The 18119-nt window shown below is 37.6% G+C and overlaps 1 protein-coding gene across 5 annotated transcripts in view; it reads left to right on the plus strand.

The window, feature by feature from the left end:
• MTA3 (metastasis associated 1 family member 3) overlaps nt 1-18119 on the plus strand; it is a 190223-nt gene that overhangs the window by 135679 nt on the left and 36425 nt on the right. For 4 of the 5 annotated variants that reach the window (XM_053588513.1, XM_053588517.1, XM_053588515.1 and 1 more), the window contains 3 exons: nt 8045-8119; nt 10110-10168; nt 16289-16413. In XM_053588513.1, coding sequence (XP_053444488.1) covers nt 8045-8119; nt 10110-10168; nt 16289-16413 — 259 coding nt within the window. The remainder of the gene's footprint in view (nt 1-8044; nt 8120-10109; nt 10169-16288; nt 16414-18119) is intronic. The other variant, XM_053588514.1, reaches the window with a different exon arrangement.

The raw sequence follows: 18119 nt of genomic DNA on the forward strand, positions 1-18119 counted from the left end.
TTGTTCCTGTGGGCTTTAAATTGTTCTGGCTCTCCCACTTTACATCCAGCCTCCCCTCCTGCTGGTTTTGTGCATTCTAAACTCTGGTATTAGATACAAAGACAGTCTTACAGAGACTGTTTAATTAGCTTCTGGAATTACATGAGGTTAACTCCTTGTAACAAATTTTTTATTAAAAATAAAGATTAAAAAGGTGGTGCCATAGCTCAGTGGCACATATACCCAGGCTGGCGGATTTGAACCCAGCCCAAGCCAGCTAAATAACAATGACAACCGCAACAACAAAACAAAAAAAGATAAAAAGTAAGTAAATTATTATGTCTTAATGGTCTTGTTTCTCAATTGAATCCTGACTGATAAACTTTTTCAAAGCAGCTGTGACCTTTTGCATTCCACCTAGCAAAATATGATTTATTTCAGTTGCTCTGAACCCTTTCTAGCACTTGTTTTTGTCATTTTTTAAAAGCCATTCAAATAGGTTTATAATAACATCTTGTTTTAATTTGCATTTTCCCAAAGACTAATGACGTTGAGCTTATTTTCATGCATTTCATTGCCATCCTGTGTCTTTGATGTGAAAGATGTATGTGCATATATTTTGTTCATTTAAAAATTGGGTTATTTACTTCTTGTTGATTTTGAAAGTTCTTTATATATTTTGGATTCAAGATTTTTGTCACATTTTCTTCCCTGGTGCAGTATTTATTTTGTATTCTTCTCCTTTGTTAATCTTATGCAATAGTTATGTTAATAGTAGGTTATTATTATTTTTTTTTGGAGCTCCTTTGAGACTTATCTACATAGATAGTCATGTTATCTGCGAATAAAGACAGCTTTTTTATTTCCCTTCAGTGTGCCTCTTTATTTCTTTTTCTTGCCATATAGCACTGGCTGAGATCGCCTATATAATGTTGGTAAAAGCTGGTAAGAGGACATCCTTTCCTTGTTCCTGATCTTAGGAGGGAATCATTCATTCTTTTATTTATTCTTTCATTTACGTGTGAGATCAGCTGTAGGGTTTTTTGAGTATGCCTTTTATTGACTTGAGCAAATTTCCTCTGTTTTCATTTTCTGAGAATTTTTGTCATGAATGGATTTTGAACTTTTCAGGATGTATTTATGTATCAATTGCAATCTTAGGGTTTTTCTTTTTTGTCTCTTGATATGGTGAATTACATTGATTAACTTCTTTATTGTTGAACCAACCTGTGTTTCTTTTTGTCTATTCTATTTGGTCATGAAGTTTATTTTAATACAGTGCTAGATTTGATTTGTCAATATTTTGTTAAGGATTTTTGCTTTACTTATTTTCTTAAATTGACATAAATTATATAGATATGCATATATCTTAATGAGGAATACTGCTCTTTAGCTTTCCTTTCTTGTAATATATTTGGTTTTATTTCAGATCAATGCTGGCTTCTTAGAATGAGGTGGGAATTGTTCCCTTATGTTATGTTTTCTGAACTGTGTAGACTTATTATTCCTTAAATGTTTGGTAGAATTCCCTAATGAACTCATCTCTCTTTTTGTTGGAAGATTTTAAAAACTGTGAAATCATTTTATTTAACAGAAACATATTTTATATTTTTACCTCTTACTGAGTGAAGTGTGGTAGTTTGTGTCTTTCAAGGATTTGTTCATTTTATCTTTAGTTTTCTCCCTTATTATTATAAAGTTCTTCATAATATGAGTTTATAATGTTCTCACTTTATCTTTTTAAGGTCTGTGGAATGAATCTGGTTTTTCTGCACTCTCTCAGTTCTGATTTATGTCTTCTCTCTCTTTTTTTTTCTTGATCAGTCTGGTGAGGAGTTATCAATTTTATTGAATTTTGCCTTGAACAAGCTTTTGGTTGGATTGACTTTTCTTTATTTTCTGTTGTACTGATTTCTGCTTATGTCTTTGTTATTTCCTCTCTTCCCATTACTTTAGACTTAATTGCTTTTTCTTTTTCTACTGCTTTTTTAAGATTGAAGCTTAGATCATTTATTTGAAACTTTTCTTTCATTGTAAGCATTTATTGGTAGTAAAGCTGACAATAAATTCCTCTTTGTTTGAAAAACCTTACTGATTCCTTTAAAAAGATATTACATTTTTATAGAATTCCCTTTTTTCTTTTCCACTGCAGTACCCTTAAGATGTCTCTCTATCTGGCATACTAATGAAAAGTTGCTTTTATGTAATGTTTCTTTGTCTTTAAGATTTTCTTTTTACTTTTAGTTCTGTGTCTAGGCATGTCTTTGAAATTATTCTACTTAACAATTCTCTAAGCTTTCTAGACCTGTATGTTTTTAAATTTTTGAATAATTCTTAGTTTTATTTTAAAATATTCTTCTTCCTTCTTCCTCCCTCCCTATTTTCCTCCTTCCCTTCCTTTCTTTTTGTAGAGACAGGGTCTTGTTATGTTGCCCAAGCTGTTTTTGACCTCCTAGCCTCAACATCCCACATTGCTGGGATTATGAAGTGTGAACCATTATGCCCAGCTCTTAAATATTTTGTTGTTGTTGTTGTTGCAGTTTTTGGCCAGGGCTAGGTTTGAACCTGCCACCCTTGGTATATGGGGTCATCGCCTTACCCACTGAGCCACAGGCGCCGCCCCGAGCTCTTATTTTTCTTTCTCTCTTCTCTCCTTGTAGGACTCCCAATTACATATTTTTACATTATTTAATATTTTCCCCCAGTTCATTGGTGCTCTTTTTGTTTTCACTCGTATTTTTGTTTGTATTTTTACGTATTCATTTATTTATTTATTTATTTAGACAGAGTCTTACTGTGTCACCCTGGGTAGAAGGCTGTGGTGTCATTGCTCACAGCAACCTTAAACTCCTGGGCTTAAGTGATCCTCTTGCCTCAGCTTCTGGAGTAGCTGGGACTATAGGTGCCTGCCATGATGCCCAGCTAATTTTTCTATTGTTGGTGGAGAGGAGTGGAGTGGGGGGGCAGGGGTCGAATTCCTGAGTTCAGGCAATCTTCCCACCTTGGCCTCCCAGGGAGCTAGGATTACAAGCATGAGCCACAGAACCCAGTCTGTTTATTTAGTTTGAGACAGAATCTCACTCTTGCCCTGGGTAGAGTGCTGTGGCATCAGAGCTCCCAGCAACCTCAAACTCCTGGAGTTTTTTTGTTTGTTTTTTAATTAAATCATAGCTGTGTACATTAATGTGATCATGGGGCACCACAAACTCCTGGGTTTAAGTGATCTTTTTGCCTCAGCCTCCCTAGGAGTTGAGACTGCAAGTGCCCGCTGCAACACCCTGCTTAGTTTTTCTATTTTTCAGTAGAATTGGGGTCTCACTCTTGCTCAGACTGGTTTCAAACTCCTGAGCTCAGGCAATCTACCTGTCGTGACATCCCAGTGTGATCGTTCATATTTTAGTTTGTACAATCCTCTAGCACACTAATTCTTGACCAGTATAATGATAAATGCTTCAAAGGAATTCTTCAAATATGATGTCATGTTTTTCTTTTCATATATATGTTTATATATAAATATGATTTGTATTTTGTTTTGTAGTTGTTGTTTGTATGTGGTTGGCGCCCTAGCCACTGAGCTATGGGTACTGAGCCAAATCTTTTTTTTTTTTTTTTTTTTTGTAGAGACAGAGTCTCATCCCATTGCCCTTGGTAGAGTGCTGTGGCATCACACAGCTCACAGCAACCTCCAATTCCTGAGCTAAGGTGATTCTCCTGCCCCAGCCCCCCGAGTAGCTGGGACCACAGGTGCCCACCCCAATGCCCGGTCATACTTTTTTTGTTGCAGTTTGGCCAGGGGTGGGCTTGAACCTGCCACCCTTGGTATATGGGGCCAGCACCCTATCCACTGAGCCATGGGCACTGCCCATGATTTGTATTTTTTAAGAATTGAGATAAGTGGGCACAGTGTGTTGGCTCATGCCTGTAATTGTAGCAATCTGGGAGGCTGAGGCAGCTGGATTGCTTGAGCTCAGGAGTTCAAAACCAGCCCGAGCAAGAGCAAGACCCTCTGTCTACTAAAAATAGAAATATTAGATGGGTGTGGTGGCACACACTTGTAGTCTTAGCTACTTGGGAGGCTGAGGCAAGGGGATTGCTCAAGCCCAAGAGTTTGAGGTTTCTGTAAGCTACGAGAACACAGCATTCTACCCAGGGCAACAGAGTAAGACTGTCTCAAAAAAAAAAAAAAAATAATAATAATAATAATGACTTGCTGTGTTGCCCAAGCTAGAGTAGAGCAGTTATTCATAGTTGCAGTCATAGTGCACTATAGCCTTTAACTCCTGGGCTCAGGCAATCCTCCTGTCAGCCTCTAGAGTATTTGCCATAGTGCCTGGTTTTAATGTTTATATTTTGTGCTTTTTAATCTCTGTTGAAATTCTCCATCTTATTCATGCATGCTATCTACCTTTTTAACTACCTCCTTTAATATATTAATTATAGTTATTTTAAAGTTATTTCTAACATTTGGGCTCATATTGAGGTCTGAGTCTGTTGACTACTTTATTTTTATTTTATTTTATTTTATTTATTTCTTTTTTGAGACAGTTTCACTCTGTTGGAGTGCTGAGGCATTTACCTAAGCTCACAGCAACATCAGACTCTTGGGTTCAGTGATCCTGAGTGGCTGGGACTACAGGTGCCTGCCACAATGCCTGGCTAGTTATTCTACTTTCAGTAGAGATGGGGTTGGGGTGGGGTGCTGTCACTCTTGCTCAGGCTAGTCTGAAACTCCTGAGCTTAGGCAATCCTTCTGCCTTGGCCCCCCAGAGTGGTAGGATTACAGGCATGAGCTACCATGTCTAGCCTGTGGACTACTTATTTCAAATAATATATGAGACATTTATTTTCTTGCCTTTTCATATGTCTTTTGATTTTGATCAAGTGTAGAATACTTGTATAAACAACAGAGACTGAGTTAAATAGTATTTATATTAAACAACGAGCATCTTATATCTCTTTTTAAGCCAGTGGTTCTCAACCTTCCCCATGCTGCAACCCTTTAATACTACAGTTCCTGTTGGTTGTGACCCATAGGTTGAGAACCGTTGTTTAAGTCATTAGTGTGGGCGTTTGAGTCCCTCTAGACATTAAGTTCTGCCAGGTTGGATTTTATTGTTCTAGTTATCTTGTAGGAACGCCTAAAATTTCATGTGTTGCCTTGACATTTTGAGCCTGCTGGGGGCTCCAGAGTCTGTGGGTTGACAGATATGCCCTGCACCCAGTAGGAAAGTTCCCCTACTTGATTAGTTCCCTGAGCATCCCACCCAATTCATAGCCTAATGAGTTTCACTTCCCTGCCAGCCTGCAGAATTATTTAAACAAGCCAGCCACATCCTCCAGTGAGAGTCTTCTGCAGGAACCAAGGGACACCTTACCTTTTTGTTGCTTCTAAGCCTCACAACTATCTGTACCTCTATTGCTGGCTCACTCTGTCCCTTGTGGCCTCCTGGTGGGCTGTATCTTCTTCTGAGCTGTGAGTTTATGTGACTAGTAAACTGTTACCATTCTCATCTGTTTGGTCCCATGTGCTGTGTCTATCCACCATGATTGGGTGGCTAATCCTCACCAATAGGATGAATAGGAGGTGAACAACCTCAGACTTCAAATTCTTATATATGCTTAATGTGGGTCCTGAAATGTTGAAGGCGTCCCCCCCACTCCACCCCAACCTCAGCAGCCCTTCCACTACAGAGAGCCTGTGTAAGAGTTCTTGGCTCCAGAACTATTAACAGCCTCCTAGCTTTACTCCAGCAAATAGATGTCTTGTGTACCATCCTTTCTATCTCTGCTTAATTCAGTTCTGAATTTTGGTCTTAAACACATGCATCTGATTGGCAGAGATAAATCACAAGGGACTTTAGAAATATCATGTTTGGCTTTCTGGCTGTTGCAGTATGGGAAAATGAACTAGATACAAGGAAAGGATAATGAGCAAGCCCATAATTGAAGACAACAGAATCCATTTGACTGAATTAGTTTAAACAGAATGAAATTTATTACAGGGTGTTAGAAGGCTGTTGGGTCCTCCAGGAGGGCCAGGAATCCAGGTTTAGATGCTTCACAGCCAGAAGTAGTGATGCCTAGAACTCAGCCTGCTCCTGCAATGGCACCATTCTAGCAGAAAGCCCACTACAGCATCTGCTGCCTCCATCACCATTCTTGCTTAGTTCTCGCTCCACCTTGATCTTGTCAATCATTCCCTACATACCTAGAATCTATTCTTAGAACATTGTTCTTGGTCTAACCACTTTTATATTGGCCAGAGTGCTTTTGATTACAGTTGAAATAAACAATCTCTCCTTCCACTCAAAGTGGTGAACCAGATGTTCATCTTAATGTTCTGCCCTCTCAGAGGATCTCCTTCTTCACTGGTGCTTCAGAGCCACTCCTGCATAGGACAAAATTGCTAGAACAGTATCATTCTAGTTGGTGTCAGCATAGCAGGCAAAGTCATCTGCTACATTCAGATTTTTACCTCGTCAGTGGATGTATCGGGGAACTTTCAAAAGTTCAAGGAACGCTTCTGAAGCCAAAAATGAGAGTTGAGAGAGAAATTATACTGCCTCAGAGTAGACATGCTGGGACATGTAACTTGCGCCTTCATGACCTACCACTTCTCCTTGATAAGAGAGTCCTGGTGTTAGTCATAGCCGATTACGACTATGGATGTGATAAAATATGGCTCACGATGAAACTCCATGTTACCAGTCACTTTTGCTCCCCTTTCTCAGGTTTCCTGGTAAATGCATGCTGGAGCCTAATTCTCAAAAGAAGGATAATTGATAGGAGCTCTGAGCTTGCCTAAGAACCCTAGGAGACATGCCATGACTATCCTATGAGGTCTTACTGAAGGCTGTTTACACTATCTTTGAGACACTTGCAACTCCATTAGATGAACACATTGGATTTGAGAAAACTTTGGCATCAGCTGCAATCAGATGCCAGTGCTTTGAATCTGGTCCTGTAAAGAGCCCACATTTGTAACTACTGTTGAAGTTGCTACCCAATTAAGCTTAAAAGCTTAAAATGATTCCTTTTCTTTAAGGTCTATCTGTTTTCTCTTTAGACCAAACAAGTGTGAGTTAAATGGGGAGTTGACAGGAATGACGTGGATGTTGTCCATGTGGGTCACAGGCACACCCCGGAGCTGCAGTAGAGTCTGGACTGTACCATTTTAGCTCTGTAATCCTTACCATTCTTCAGGCCCCGCTAGATGGGAGTCAGAGTGAAAGTTGTGACTAAGAGATTGTGTTATCAGTCATTCATGTCATTGTCAAGTTTGATCTGCCCTCATTTGCATCTTGGATAACTTAGGCTCCCCCTTTGTGGGGGGGGGGCATATGGAATGTGCATATTCTCTGGTTGTTAATCTCATAAGTAGGAGTTTATTCAGCCTTTTGTGAATTTATGGAAAACAGCAAGCTTCATATAGCTTCCTATAGGAAGCTTACTTGGCTTTGTTCTTTTTCAGAGATTTAGGTTTTTATTCATTTTATTTATAACAAAACAGATCAACAAAGAGTAGTTTTGAGAAAAACCATGCCAGAGACCAAATGACACCCAATGATAGTTGACATCTCTGGAAGTTAAAGTAACTCAGGCTAAGGCTGCTTAAATATAATTTCTAAAATTGCGCTGCAGCCCCCATCCATAACTTGAGATCTTTTCTGAGTAAGTCATAATGTTATCAATCATAATGTTTATAATTTTTAAAAAAAGTAGGGCGGCGCCTGTGGCTCAAGGAGTAGGGCGCCGGTTCCATATGCCGGAGGTGGCCGGTTCAAACCCAGTCCCGGCCAAAAAAAAAAGAAAAGAAAAGTAGGAGATGAGAAATGGGATATGTTGTATTTGTGTAACTTACTGAATATACCTTGTCTGGGGTACCTTTTGCTAAGAATTAATTTCAGTTTTCTCCAACATTTCTTCTAGAATGAATCTTCCATGTGGATATTACTTTATTATTTTTAAAAAGTAGTGTTAAAGGATAACATTTTCTGTAGTAGCATGTTTTATTATCATGTATTACATGTTAACATATAGCATATGTCATGTTAATATTCTTCAGCTCCCTTGGAAATCACTGACTAGCATCATTGAATATTATTACATGTGGAAAACTACTGACAGATATGTGCAGCAGGTAATGTTCTCATAAAACTACAAATATGATTGCATTAAGGTGAACTTTATATTTTTAATATTTCTTAGTGTACTAATTTTAAATTTGCTTTGTTTTCTTTACCTTCTCTATACTGTTTTAACTACAAGACTTCATATCTTTAGGTTATTATTATTTTAGTCTTAGTATTTTCTTAAATTCATTATGATAAATATTTTAGAAAGATAATAAGGAAAGAAACCACTAGAGAGACATTATTTTCCTTGTATGTGACTAATGTTTCATCTCTTTATTAGTGTGGTTGATGGATATTGCCAAAGATGTGATGCCAGCATGAACCTCTTGAACAAGTTGTTTTTATAAAGGATTGAAAAGTTAGACCAATACCATCAACTATATAATTTGAGATATTTTTAGAAATCTTCTGAAACTTTCGTACATAACATTAGTGTGAATATGTTTCCTAAGTCTTTGAGCTTAACTGTAGTAGTTAGTCTTACTAGTTTGGTATTTTGGTACTCTACATAAGCTTTTTCTAAATTATTTCTAAAACTAAGAAATGATTTAACTTTTGAATCCTCTTCAAATTCTCTAAATTCAGTTAACTCTGTCACTTATTTGGAATAATAATACTACCTTTGGGAAAAGAACATTTTCCTGAAATTACCTTAGTCATTTTGTTTTATATTCTTATGGTCAGAACTATAAAGAAAGCAAATAAATATATTTAATGCAGACATTATTTTTTCTAACTCTGTATGTTGCACGGTGGCAAGTGTTAGATGCTGTAAAAATACTGTAGTGAGTTTTTGAGGTCATGAAGTAGTAAATAGATACTCATGGCTTGTTAAAAATTTTTCTCCAACATTTCTTCAACATAATATAGAGTTCAAAAAGTGCTTACTTCAAGTAGCTTAGGTAGGTTTCCATATAGATTGGAAACCTGTGTTGAGTCAAAAAAGAGTCTCTAAAGATGGTAGAGATGATAGCATTGAGGATCCTTGAGAATTTGATAATATTCTTTCTAAAAATTCCAGTTCTGAAAGTTTCAAGTTGTCCCACTAAGTCAGGGGTCCTCAAACTGCGGCCCGCGGGCCACATGCAGCAGTGTGACTGTATTTGTTCCCGCTTTGTTTTTTTTACTTCAAAATAAGATATGTGCAGTGTGCATAGGAATTTGTTCATAGTTTTTTTGTTTTGTTTTTTTTAACTGTAGTCCGGCCCTCCAACAGTCTGAGGGATAGTGAACTGGCCCCCTGTTTAAAAAGTTTGAGGACACCTGCTAGGTGTTTTTGTTTTCTCCTCATTGAGAAAATGGAAGACAGTCTTATATTCTAGTTTGTCTTATTTTTGGACGTTGACCATATGTCACTTTCTTTCTCTGTTTGCCTTTGTTATTGTGCTGATCAGCGTCTAGTTTTAGTTGTATAATCACCTTCCCATTCCTTTCTCTGCATTTGGCTCATAACTGGTTCCAGTGAAATTTTATGAGTTCAGCTAAGATTTATACTTTATTGCATATCTCCCAGTATTTCAGGAAAATTTAAGCCCAGTATTTACGACTTATTTAATTCTACTTGGGATAGCTACTCTATTTCTATTGCATGGATTTTGGTAATAAATCATCTTTGAACATTTTTCTAAATGCAAAGGTTATACAGTTTTTTTCTTCCATAAAGGCAATTAAGAAATAAGTAGAAGCTAAATTAGAAAAGTAAAAATGGTTACTTTAAAAGTTTTATTCACTCATGAAGGAATGGGAAATGAAGTTGCTCATTTCTGTATTTTTTTGAATCCGTCTAAAATGTTATTAATACTTATGTGTATATGCCATAGTGACTTTTCCTAGGTGTTACTGCAGTTTAAGAATATGTATATAAAAGAAAAATTTGTCTAGAGCTGGCAACTTTTGAATTATGATTAATATTTATTGTGAATTTTTTTAAGACAATGAAGTGGTAATAATTATTAGGCATTGCATGTAAAATATTCTGTCCATCTTTTGAATTAGAAACGTCTAAAAGCAGCAGAAGCTGAGAGTAAACTCAAACAAGTGTACATCCCAACTTAGTAAGTAACTGAAATCTTTAAAACTATTTGTCATAGTCTTAATTCTGTTATTTACAAGCATCTTTTTTTGTTTGTTTCAGACAAATTTGTATTTCTTCATCTTTCTTCTTTTGCAAAGCACAACACTTGCTTTCTATTGTGCCACTGCAATGATTTTTTTTTTTTTTTTAAGAAAGAAAAGGGGGGGTGCAGGCATTATGTAATCCTAACACTTTGGGAGGCTGAGGCAGGATTGCTTGGGGCCAGGAGTTCAAGAACATCTTGGGCAAGAGTAAGACCCCGTCTTTACTGAAAATAGAAAAATTATCCAGGTGTTGAGGCAGGTGCCTATAGTCTCAGCTACTCAGGACTCTGAGACAGGAGTATGGCTTGAGCCCAGGAGTTTGAGGTTACAGTGAACTATGATGACCCTAGTGTATTCTACCCAGGGGAACACAGTGCTGTCTCAAAAAATAAATATATAAAAGAAATAAAAAGGGGCTAGTACAAGAAAACTCAAATAGACCAACATAAGGACTAGAAGAAAAATGCTGTGTTCTGTACTTCTATCAAAGCTACAGGGAAAGTGTCAGAAAACTAACATGTGAAACTTCATTACAGCGAATGTGTTTCAGAAAGCTAGCAACTTTTGAAACATCTACCTTAAAGGTATAGAATCAGTTTTGTTTAGGTAATATATATTGCCTTTTGCGATTTGTTGTTTTTTTGGCCGAGGATTTTATATTGTTTTCTTTGTTCTTATGGTAATTAGAACTGTACTTTGTAAGTGATAAAGGAGAGAGTGCAGTTGTTTCAGGTGTCTAACATTCTGTCGTTATTATCCTTTGGATTTAGAAATCACTGTCATGTCAAAGTGAATGTCACTTTTCCATTTGTTATAAATGAATTATACCCATTTGCTGAAATCTTCAGGGTTTGATCCTTCATTTATTTAGGAAAAATTATTTTACTGAGCACCATACATAGTGCTACCCTAGATTCTTTTGGGACTAAAATGAAATTTATTACAGAATTCAATATGCTGCTCTAAGATTTTCTACTCTTTGAGCTAAGTACAGTTGTTTTACACCTAACCTTTTCTTTACAGAATTTTGATATTTTACATAATGTGTTTTTATATGTATATAGAAGACCTCATGGATATAGGAGATCTTTCTTATTGATCTTTTACCTCGAAGCCAACAAGTCTGGTTCAATAAAATGTAATTTATAAGGTTCATGATTTTTATGCAGTGCTATAATATCCCTTCTACAGAAAGGTTTCTAGTTCTTTTAAATTAAAATTACATGTTTTTACTTTACTAATTTATAAGAGATTCACTCCCAAAAGAAAATACTGTTGCAACTCATGTTGCAAGGATACCAGCTTTCTTGCACTTTATGGTGCTACCTCCATGATAAAAACAAAAAATGTGCATTTAACCAATTTTAACCAAGTAACTTAGATAATTGTTTTTCCTCAGTCTTATGTTGACTTTGGGATCTTGATCTAAGTAAACAATGGACTGCAAGTGAAATCTATTTATTTATTTATTTTTATTTTTTTGCAGTTTTTGGCCGGGGCTGGGTTTGAACCCGCCACCTCCGGCATATGGGACCGGCGCCCTACCCCTTGAGCCACAGGCGCCGCCCTGCAAGTGAAATCTGACCTACTACCTTTTTTATAAAAAAGTTATATTGGAACACAAATGTGCTGGGTTTTTTCCATTTTATGTTTTATTTCATTTAATTTTATGATAGTCTCGTTCTGTGTGTTGGTGTGATCATAGCTCACGCCAACCTCAAACTCCTGGGCTCCAGCAATCCTGCCTCAGCCTCATGAGTAGTTTGGACTATACGTGCCTGACATGATGCCTGGCTAATTTTTCTATTTTAATAGAGACTGAGTCTCGACTCTTGCCCAGCCTGGTCTCTAACTCTTGAGTTCCAAGCAATCCACCTATCTCAGCCTCCCAAAGTGCTAGGATTACAGGCGTGAGCCACCACGCCCAGCCTCATTTTTTTATGTATTATCTAAACCTGCTTTCATGCTACAATGTAGAGTTCAGTGGTTGGGATAAGGATGATGTTACCTGCAAATCTTAGAACACTTTCTGTAATCTGTCCTCTACAAAAATAAATTTTTCGACCCCTAAACTAACTGAATGACTTTTGGAGAGCAAGACAATTTCTAAGATTAGTGCTTTTAAGAAAGTAATTATATATATAGATAGAAGATAACATAGCTGAATTACTGAGTTAGATAAGAAACTATTCTTTGAAGAATTTCCAAACTAACTCTAAATAAAATGTTTTAATAAACAAATAATAGATCCAGAATTATTTTTGCTAATGTTTTTTGAGCTCATCAGCCTCTTATAATCAAAGTACTCTTGGAAGCAGAGGGGTTTAGACACCAGGAGGCTGTACTCTGGAGCTTACATTCTACTGTGAGACAGATGGTGAACAGCTGTAAATCATGCAGTGTAGTGAGTACTTTGATGGAGAAGAATAGCTTTTGTGAGAGTTGATGTTGGGAGTAGAGATTCAGTTGACAGTATCAGAAAAGATTCCTTGATAAAATGAGTGTGAGTGCACGTTGGAGAAAGAGGAATTAACTAGGTAAACAGGCTAGTGGGATCCTGAGATGGGAAAAGTTGGAGCATAGTTGAGGAGCAAAGAAAGGCAATGTGGCTGGTGTAAAAAGACAGTGTGGGCATGAGCCATGAGAAGCTGGTGCTGGTGTGTAGACTAGAGCCAAGCATTTGTCCATCTGATGAACAGTTGAATGGATTTTAAATAAGGAAGAGTTGTGATCACATTAGTACTTTATGATCGCTGGCTATATGGTTTGGGGAAAGGAGAGTAAGAGTAGATGGAGGGAGACCAGTCAGAAAGTTCTTGGAGAGGAGAGATGACATTAACTTGACCTGGAAAATGTCAGTATTTGGAGCTGTTGACTTGTATGGCAGTGGCTTGTGTGGATCAGGCTGGATCCCAGGTTTCTGGCTGGCAGTTAGATGGATTGCCATTCTACTCATCAAACTCAGAAATGATGGCAGAGAATCCGGTTAGGTCATTTTGAGTCTACTTTATCCAAAAAGAGGTGTTAGATATGCTGTCAACATATATTGGATATAGTGGTCTCAAAGGAAAAATGTCTGAGCTAGAGATACAAATTAATTGTGTTTGAAGCCACACATAAAATTCAAGAAAAGAGTCTTGAATAAAGCCTTGAATAAGTTGAGTATTTATAGAACAGCTAGAATATGATAGCTAAGAAAAAGTAGCCTAGTGAGTGTTGTATCACAGAATATAAGAGAGGAAGAGGAGCGTTTCAAGGAGAGAGAGACTAACAATGTTAGGTGCTGGTGAAAGATAGCCATGGAATTTAGCAACATGGAGATCACCGGTGATCTTTAATGTAGTGATGCATATAAGCCAAGGAAGTACAGACAGTAGAGAAATAAAGATAAGCTCGAGCAAGAGCAAACTCTTAGATTTGTGGGGTAAGTTGGGGCAAAGTAATAGAGTTTTGTTTGTTTTAATTTTTATTTTTAATTATTATGGGTACATAATATTTGTATATATAGTAGAATTTTTATAAGTGGTTATAAAGGGGTCCAGGAAAGAGAATCAAGTGTACAAACAAACTTCTCAAGAGGGCAAGAGGGGTAGAATCTGGAGCACAGATGAAGTGAAGGAAGGTTTGGGCATTAGATAAAGGAAAGCCTATTTCATTTATTGTATCTTCCTGCTTTTTAAAGAGACAGGGTCTCACTGTGTTGCCTCCTGGGCTGGCCTTGAACTGCTGGAGACAAACGATCCTCCTGCCTTAGCCTCCTGAGTAGCTGGTACTATAGGCATACACCACTTTGCCTGGCCTTAGCACATATTTTGTCCTGGGTTATATGTTAGAAATTTTTATATGCTTGGGAAATTTCGTGCTTTTCATTTCATTTCAAGGGGTGATCATTTTCCATTTATATGTAGTAGATTTTTTTTAAAAGATAGAAAATATTAAATAATCCCGGGATCTTGGTCACTCTAAATCACCACTTTTCATTTTGTACATTTCCAGCTGAAAACTATGAGAAACATTTTGTCTGATTTAAAATGTGTTCTAAAAATCAATTTGTCTTCAAAATACATTCCTGACACAGGTTAGAAGTGTAAATAATAACCCTGTTGTACAGAATATGAACCTCAGTGTATACACAGATTAAATAATTTCTTCTGGTGGTGGTGGTGGTGGTTGGGGTGTTACCTAATAGTTACAGTAATAATGCCCCAAAGAAATCTTAAAGTCTTTGTTGTCAGGCCACACCAATTTTACACAGTGGGCTTTGACTGATAAATGGAATTGTGGAAACAGGAAACCCTTGAGCCAACTCTCTGAGACTTCAAGTATCCTTTTTTGGGGGGTGAGGGGGAGACAAAGTCTCATTTTACTTTGTCACCCTCGGTAGAGTACTATGGCGTCATAGCTCAGCAACCTCCAGCTCTCAGGCTTAAGCACTTCTCTTACCTCAGCTTCCCAAGTAGCTGGGACTATAGGTGTCTGCCACAATGCCCAGATATTTTTTTTTTTAGAGACGGGCTCTAACTCTTGCTCAAGCTGGTCTCAAACGTATGAGCTCTGGCAGTCCACCTGCCTTGGCCTTCCAGAGTGCCAGGATTACAGATGTGATCCACCGCACCTAACCGAGATTTCAGGTATCTTGATAGTTGAGAGATCTCATTGCTTCAAGCAATCCATTCATTTCTAATAAATAATTTCCTGATTTATTTTACTTATTTTTGGGCGGTGCCTGTGGCTCAAAGGGGTAGGGTACCGGCCCCATATGCCAGAGGTGGCAGGGTTCAAACCCAGCCCCAGCCAAAAACTGCAAAAAAAAAAAAAAGTGGACTTTTCATACCTATTGAAAGCTCTATCTGGGCAGAGACTTTTGTTTATTAAACATTGGAAAAATATATGTTAAATGAATTATGAACTTATTGAGAACATACTGTGTGCACCTGTGCTGTATTCTTGGGCATGGCTTTTAAGGAGAAAAGTTAGCCTCATTTGCATAGGAAATACCAAGGTAAACTGAGCTATATTAGTTTCTAAGGAATTAAGGATTATTGACTTAGTCTCTGAGAAATTTACACATAGACTTGTGGTAGATGTTTCTTTTTCCCTCCTAGAAATATTTTCTTAGAAAAACCTCAAAATATTGTCATTGGTTTTCCTAACATCAAATGCTGTGTAGTTTTACTCATAAAATTGCACACATAATAGAAATAATCATCATGAGTGCCCAGAAAGAAGCTCCTGAAATGCTAACTGACCTGGCCTAGTGCTATGGCTCACGATTGTAATCCCAGCACTCCGGGAGGCCAAGGCAGGTGGATTGTCTGAGCTCAGGAGTTCAAGACCTGAGCAAGAGCAAGACCCTGTTTCTACTAAAAACAAAAAAAAAACGAGCCAGGTGTCGTGGAGGATGACTGTTAATTAGTCCCAGCTACTCAGGAGTCAGAGGTAAGAGGATCACTTGAGCCCAAGAGTTTGAGGTTGCTGAACTATGATGCCATGACACTACCTAGGGCAACAGAGTGAGACTCTGTCTCCAAAAAAAAAAAACAAGTGCTTGCTGACCCATAGAGAGAGGTCCTGTTGAATCCTGCTGTATTTCTGTTCAACATGTTGCTTCTGTGCAGCAAAACAGCAGGAATAGGACAGTGGCTTTCTCTAAATGCAGCCACACTGCCTTTAGCTTAATTTATTTGATCCCCCTCCAAATTATTTTTATTTTCTCAGGAGAATTTATGCTAAGTGATAAAGCTTAATAACTTGTCTCTTTCTTAATAACTTGTCAGGGAGTGCACTAAAGAAATTGTGGACAGAGAAGAGATTCAGCTATATTTATTTTGTGAGTGTCAGGAATAAGAGATTGGGTTCTACATAGCTTTTATAAGATGAGTGTGGTTTGGGTTTATTTTAACACCTGGCTTTTACCAATGTATTTCTTCAATAAGCATTTTTAAATATTTATTTTATGTTTAGTTAAGATAAATTACATTAATAATGAGATACAGAGCTTTTTGCCATATTTTACAAATCATTTTTTATTACCTCACCTTACATTTCATTGAAAGCAGCAAACCAAATCCCAACCAAATATCCACCAGCAACAGCAAGCCTGGTGCTGTGAATGGAGCCGTGGGGGCCGCGTTCCAGCCTCAGAATCCCCTTTTAGGGCGAGCCTGTGAGAGCTGCTATGGTAAGTGTTCTCCAGCAGGACTTTATTTTCCTCCTTTGAGGCCTGTCATGGTCGGTTAAATATAGAGAACTGTTGTGGCACTTTGGCGTGGAAATTGTTGAACAGGTACATGAGGTCAGTATAGTGCACTGCAGAGGGCAGAAGAGCCTCTCCACAGCATGAGTGGATACCACCCATACCTTCTGCCTGGAGCAGAGGGGCCATTCACTGCACATTTACTTGACCACATGTTGAACTTAGGCATTGGGTTCCTTTGATTTGCTCCTGTGGTTTGTTGAGTATTCCTTAGCAATGTTTGCTAAACTGTGTTCAGAGTTATATTAGTTTCATGTAAACAGGTTCTGTGATACATACCATATTCCTTTTGGAGTTTCTCAGTATATCTTAGCAAATGAAAGCTCCAAATAATTCTGTAAGAAAGACTTGTGTGTGGGTCACCACGTTCCTTCAGGACTCCAGTTTGGGAGATACTATTCTATATTTGCTGTTAGCCTCAGGGCCCCAGTGCATTTATCTGTGCTGGTAGTATAATAATTTGCCCTGGGAATGAAAAGTGGTTGGTGAGATGAACCATTAGATAGTTAACATATTTTATATGTAAAAAAAAAAAAACAACAAAATTATACATCTGTTAATGGGGCCTTAGTGACCCTATCATCTATGTTTCCTGTCAGTCAAGGTGGCCTGGAGTAGGAGAGGGAAGGAAACTAGTGTTCATTAAAAGTCTACTTGGTGCTGACTTTGGCTCTGAGCAGCTCTTTGTGGATAGATGTGGCTACTGCCGTGAGCACGTAGGGATGAGAGACAGTGTAACTTTGTTCCATACTCCACAATAAGCTTCAGCATTAGAAAAAGCTTTAAAAAAACAAATCATGATTCTCTCTCCTGATCTCAAGGAAGGTATGAGCCAGAGATTGCTCACTTTATGGAAATGGTACATGGGGAATTTGTTCAACCATTTTCTACACCATGGGAGCACATTAGGAAAAATTAGACTCTTTTTGTCAATGGTGGCACCTGTAGCTCAGTGGGTAGGGCACCGGCCACATACACTGAGGCTGATGGATCGAATCCGGCCTGGGCCAGCTAAAACAACAATGACAACTGCAACGAAAAAAAAAATAGTTGGGTGTTGTGGCGGGTGCCTGTAGTCCCAATTACTTGGGAGGCTAAGGCAAGAGAATTGCTTAAGCCCAAGGGTTTGAGGTTGTTGTGAGCTGTGATACCATGGCACTCTACCCCAGAGCAACAGCTTGAGACTCTGTCTTAGAAAAAAAAAAAAAAGATTAAAAAGATTATTTTTGTCAAGATTGATTTTACATGGATAGCCTCATAAATGCCCTTGAATTGGGAGTTCTTAAATTTTGAAATTCATACATATAAATAAAAATAAAAAGAATCCTGCATCCAAAAGGTAGTGTCTTAATTGCTCTTATTTTTGAGGTGTAAACCCCTTTCATACTCTAATATATTCCTTGATTTATTCTTTTATTTTTATGTGTGCATGATGAATAAGCTATTTTGATTTTATAGATCCTTAGATCACTAAATAATCTTCATAAAATATATTTTAGTATAATATGCACATAAGGTTAATTTTTATAGTAAGAGAATTGATTATTTTCTATTTATCAAATGATTCTTCAACTGAATTTGGATTATTTAAGGAGAAAGGCATTTATTGCTTATTAAAATGACATCATGAT

The sequence above is a fragment of the Nycticebus coucang genome, chromosome 4 (genome assembly GCF_027406575.1).
Source record: "Nycticebus coucang isolate mNycCou1 chromosome 4, mNycCou1.pri, whole genome shotgun sequence".
Taxonomy (NCBI): Eukaryota; Metazoa; Chordata; class Mammalia; order Primates; family Lorisidae; genus Nycticebus; species Nycticebus coucang.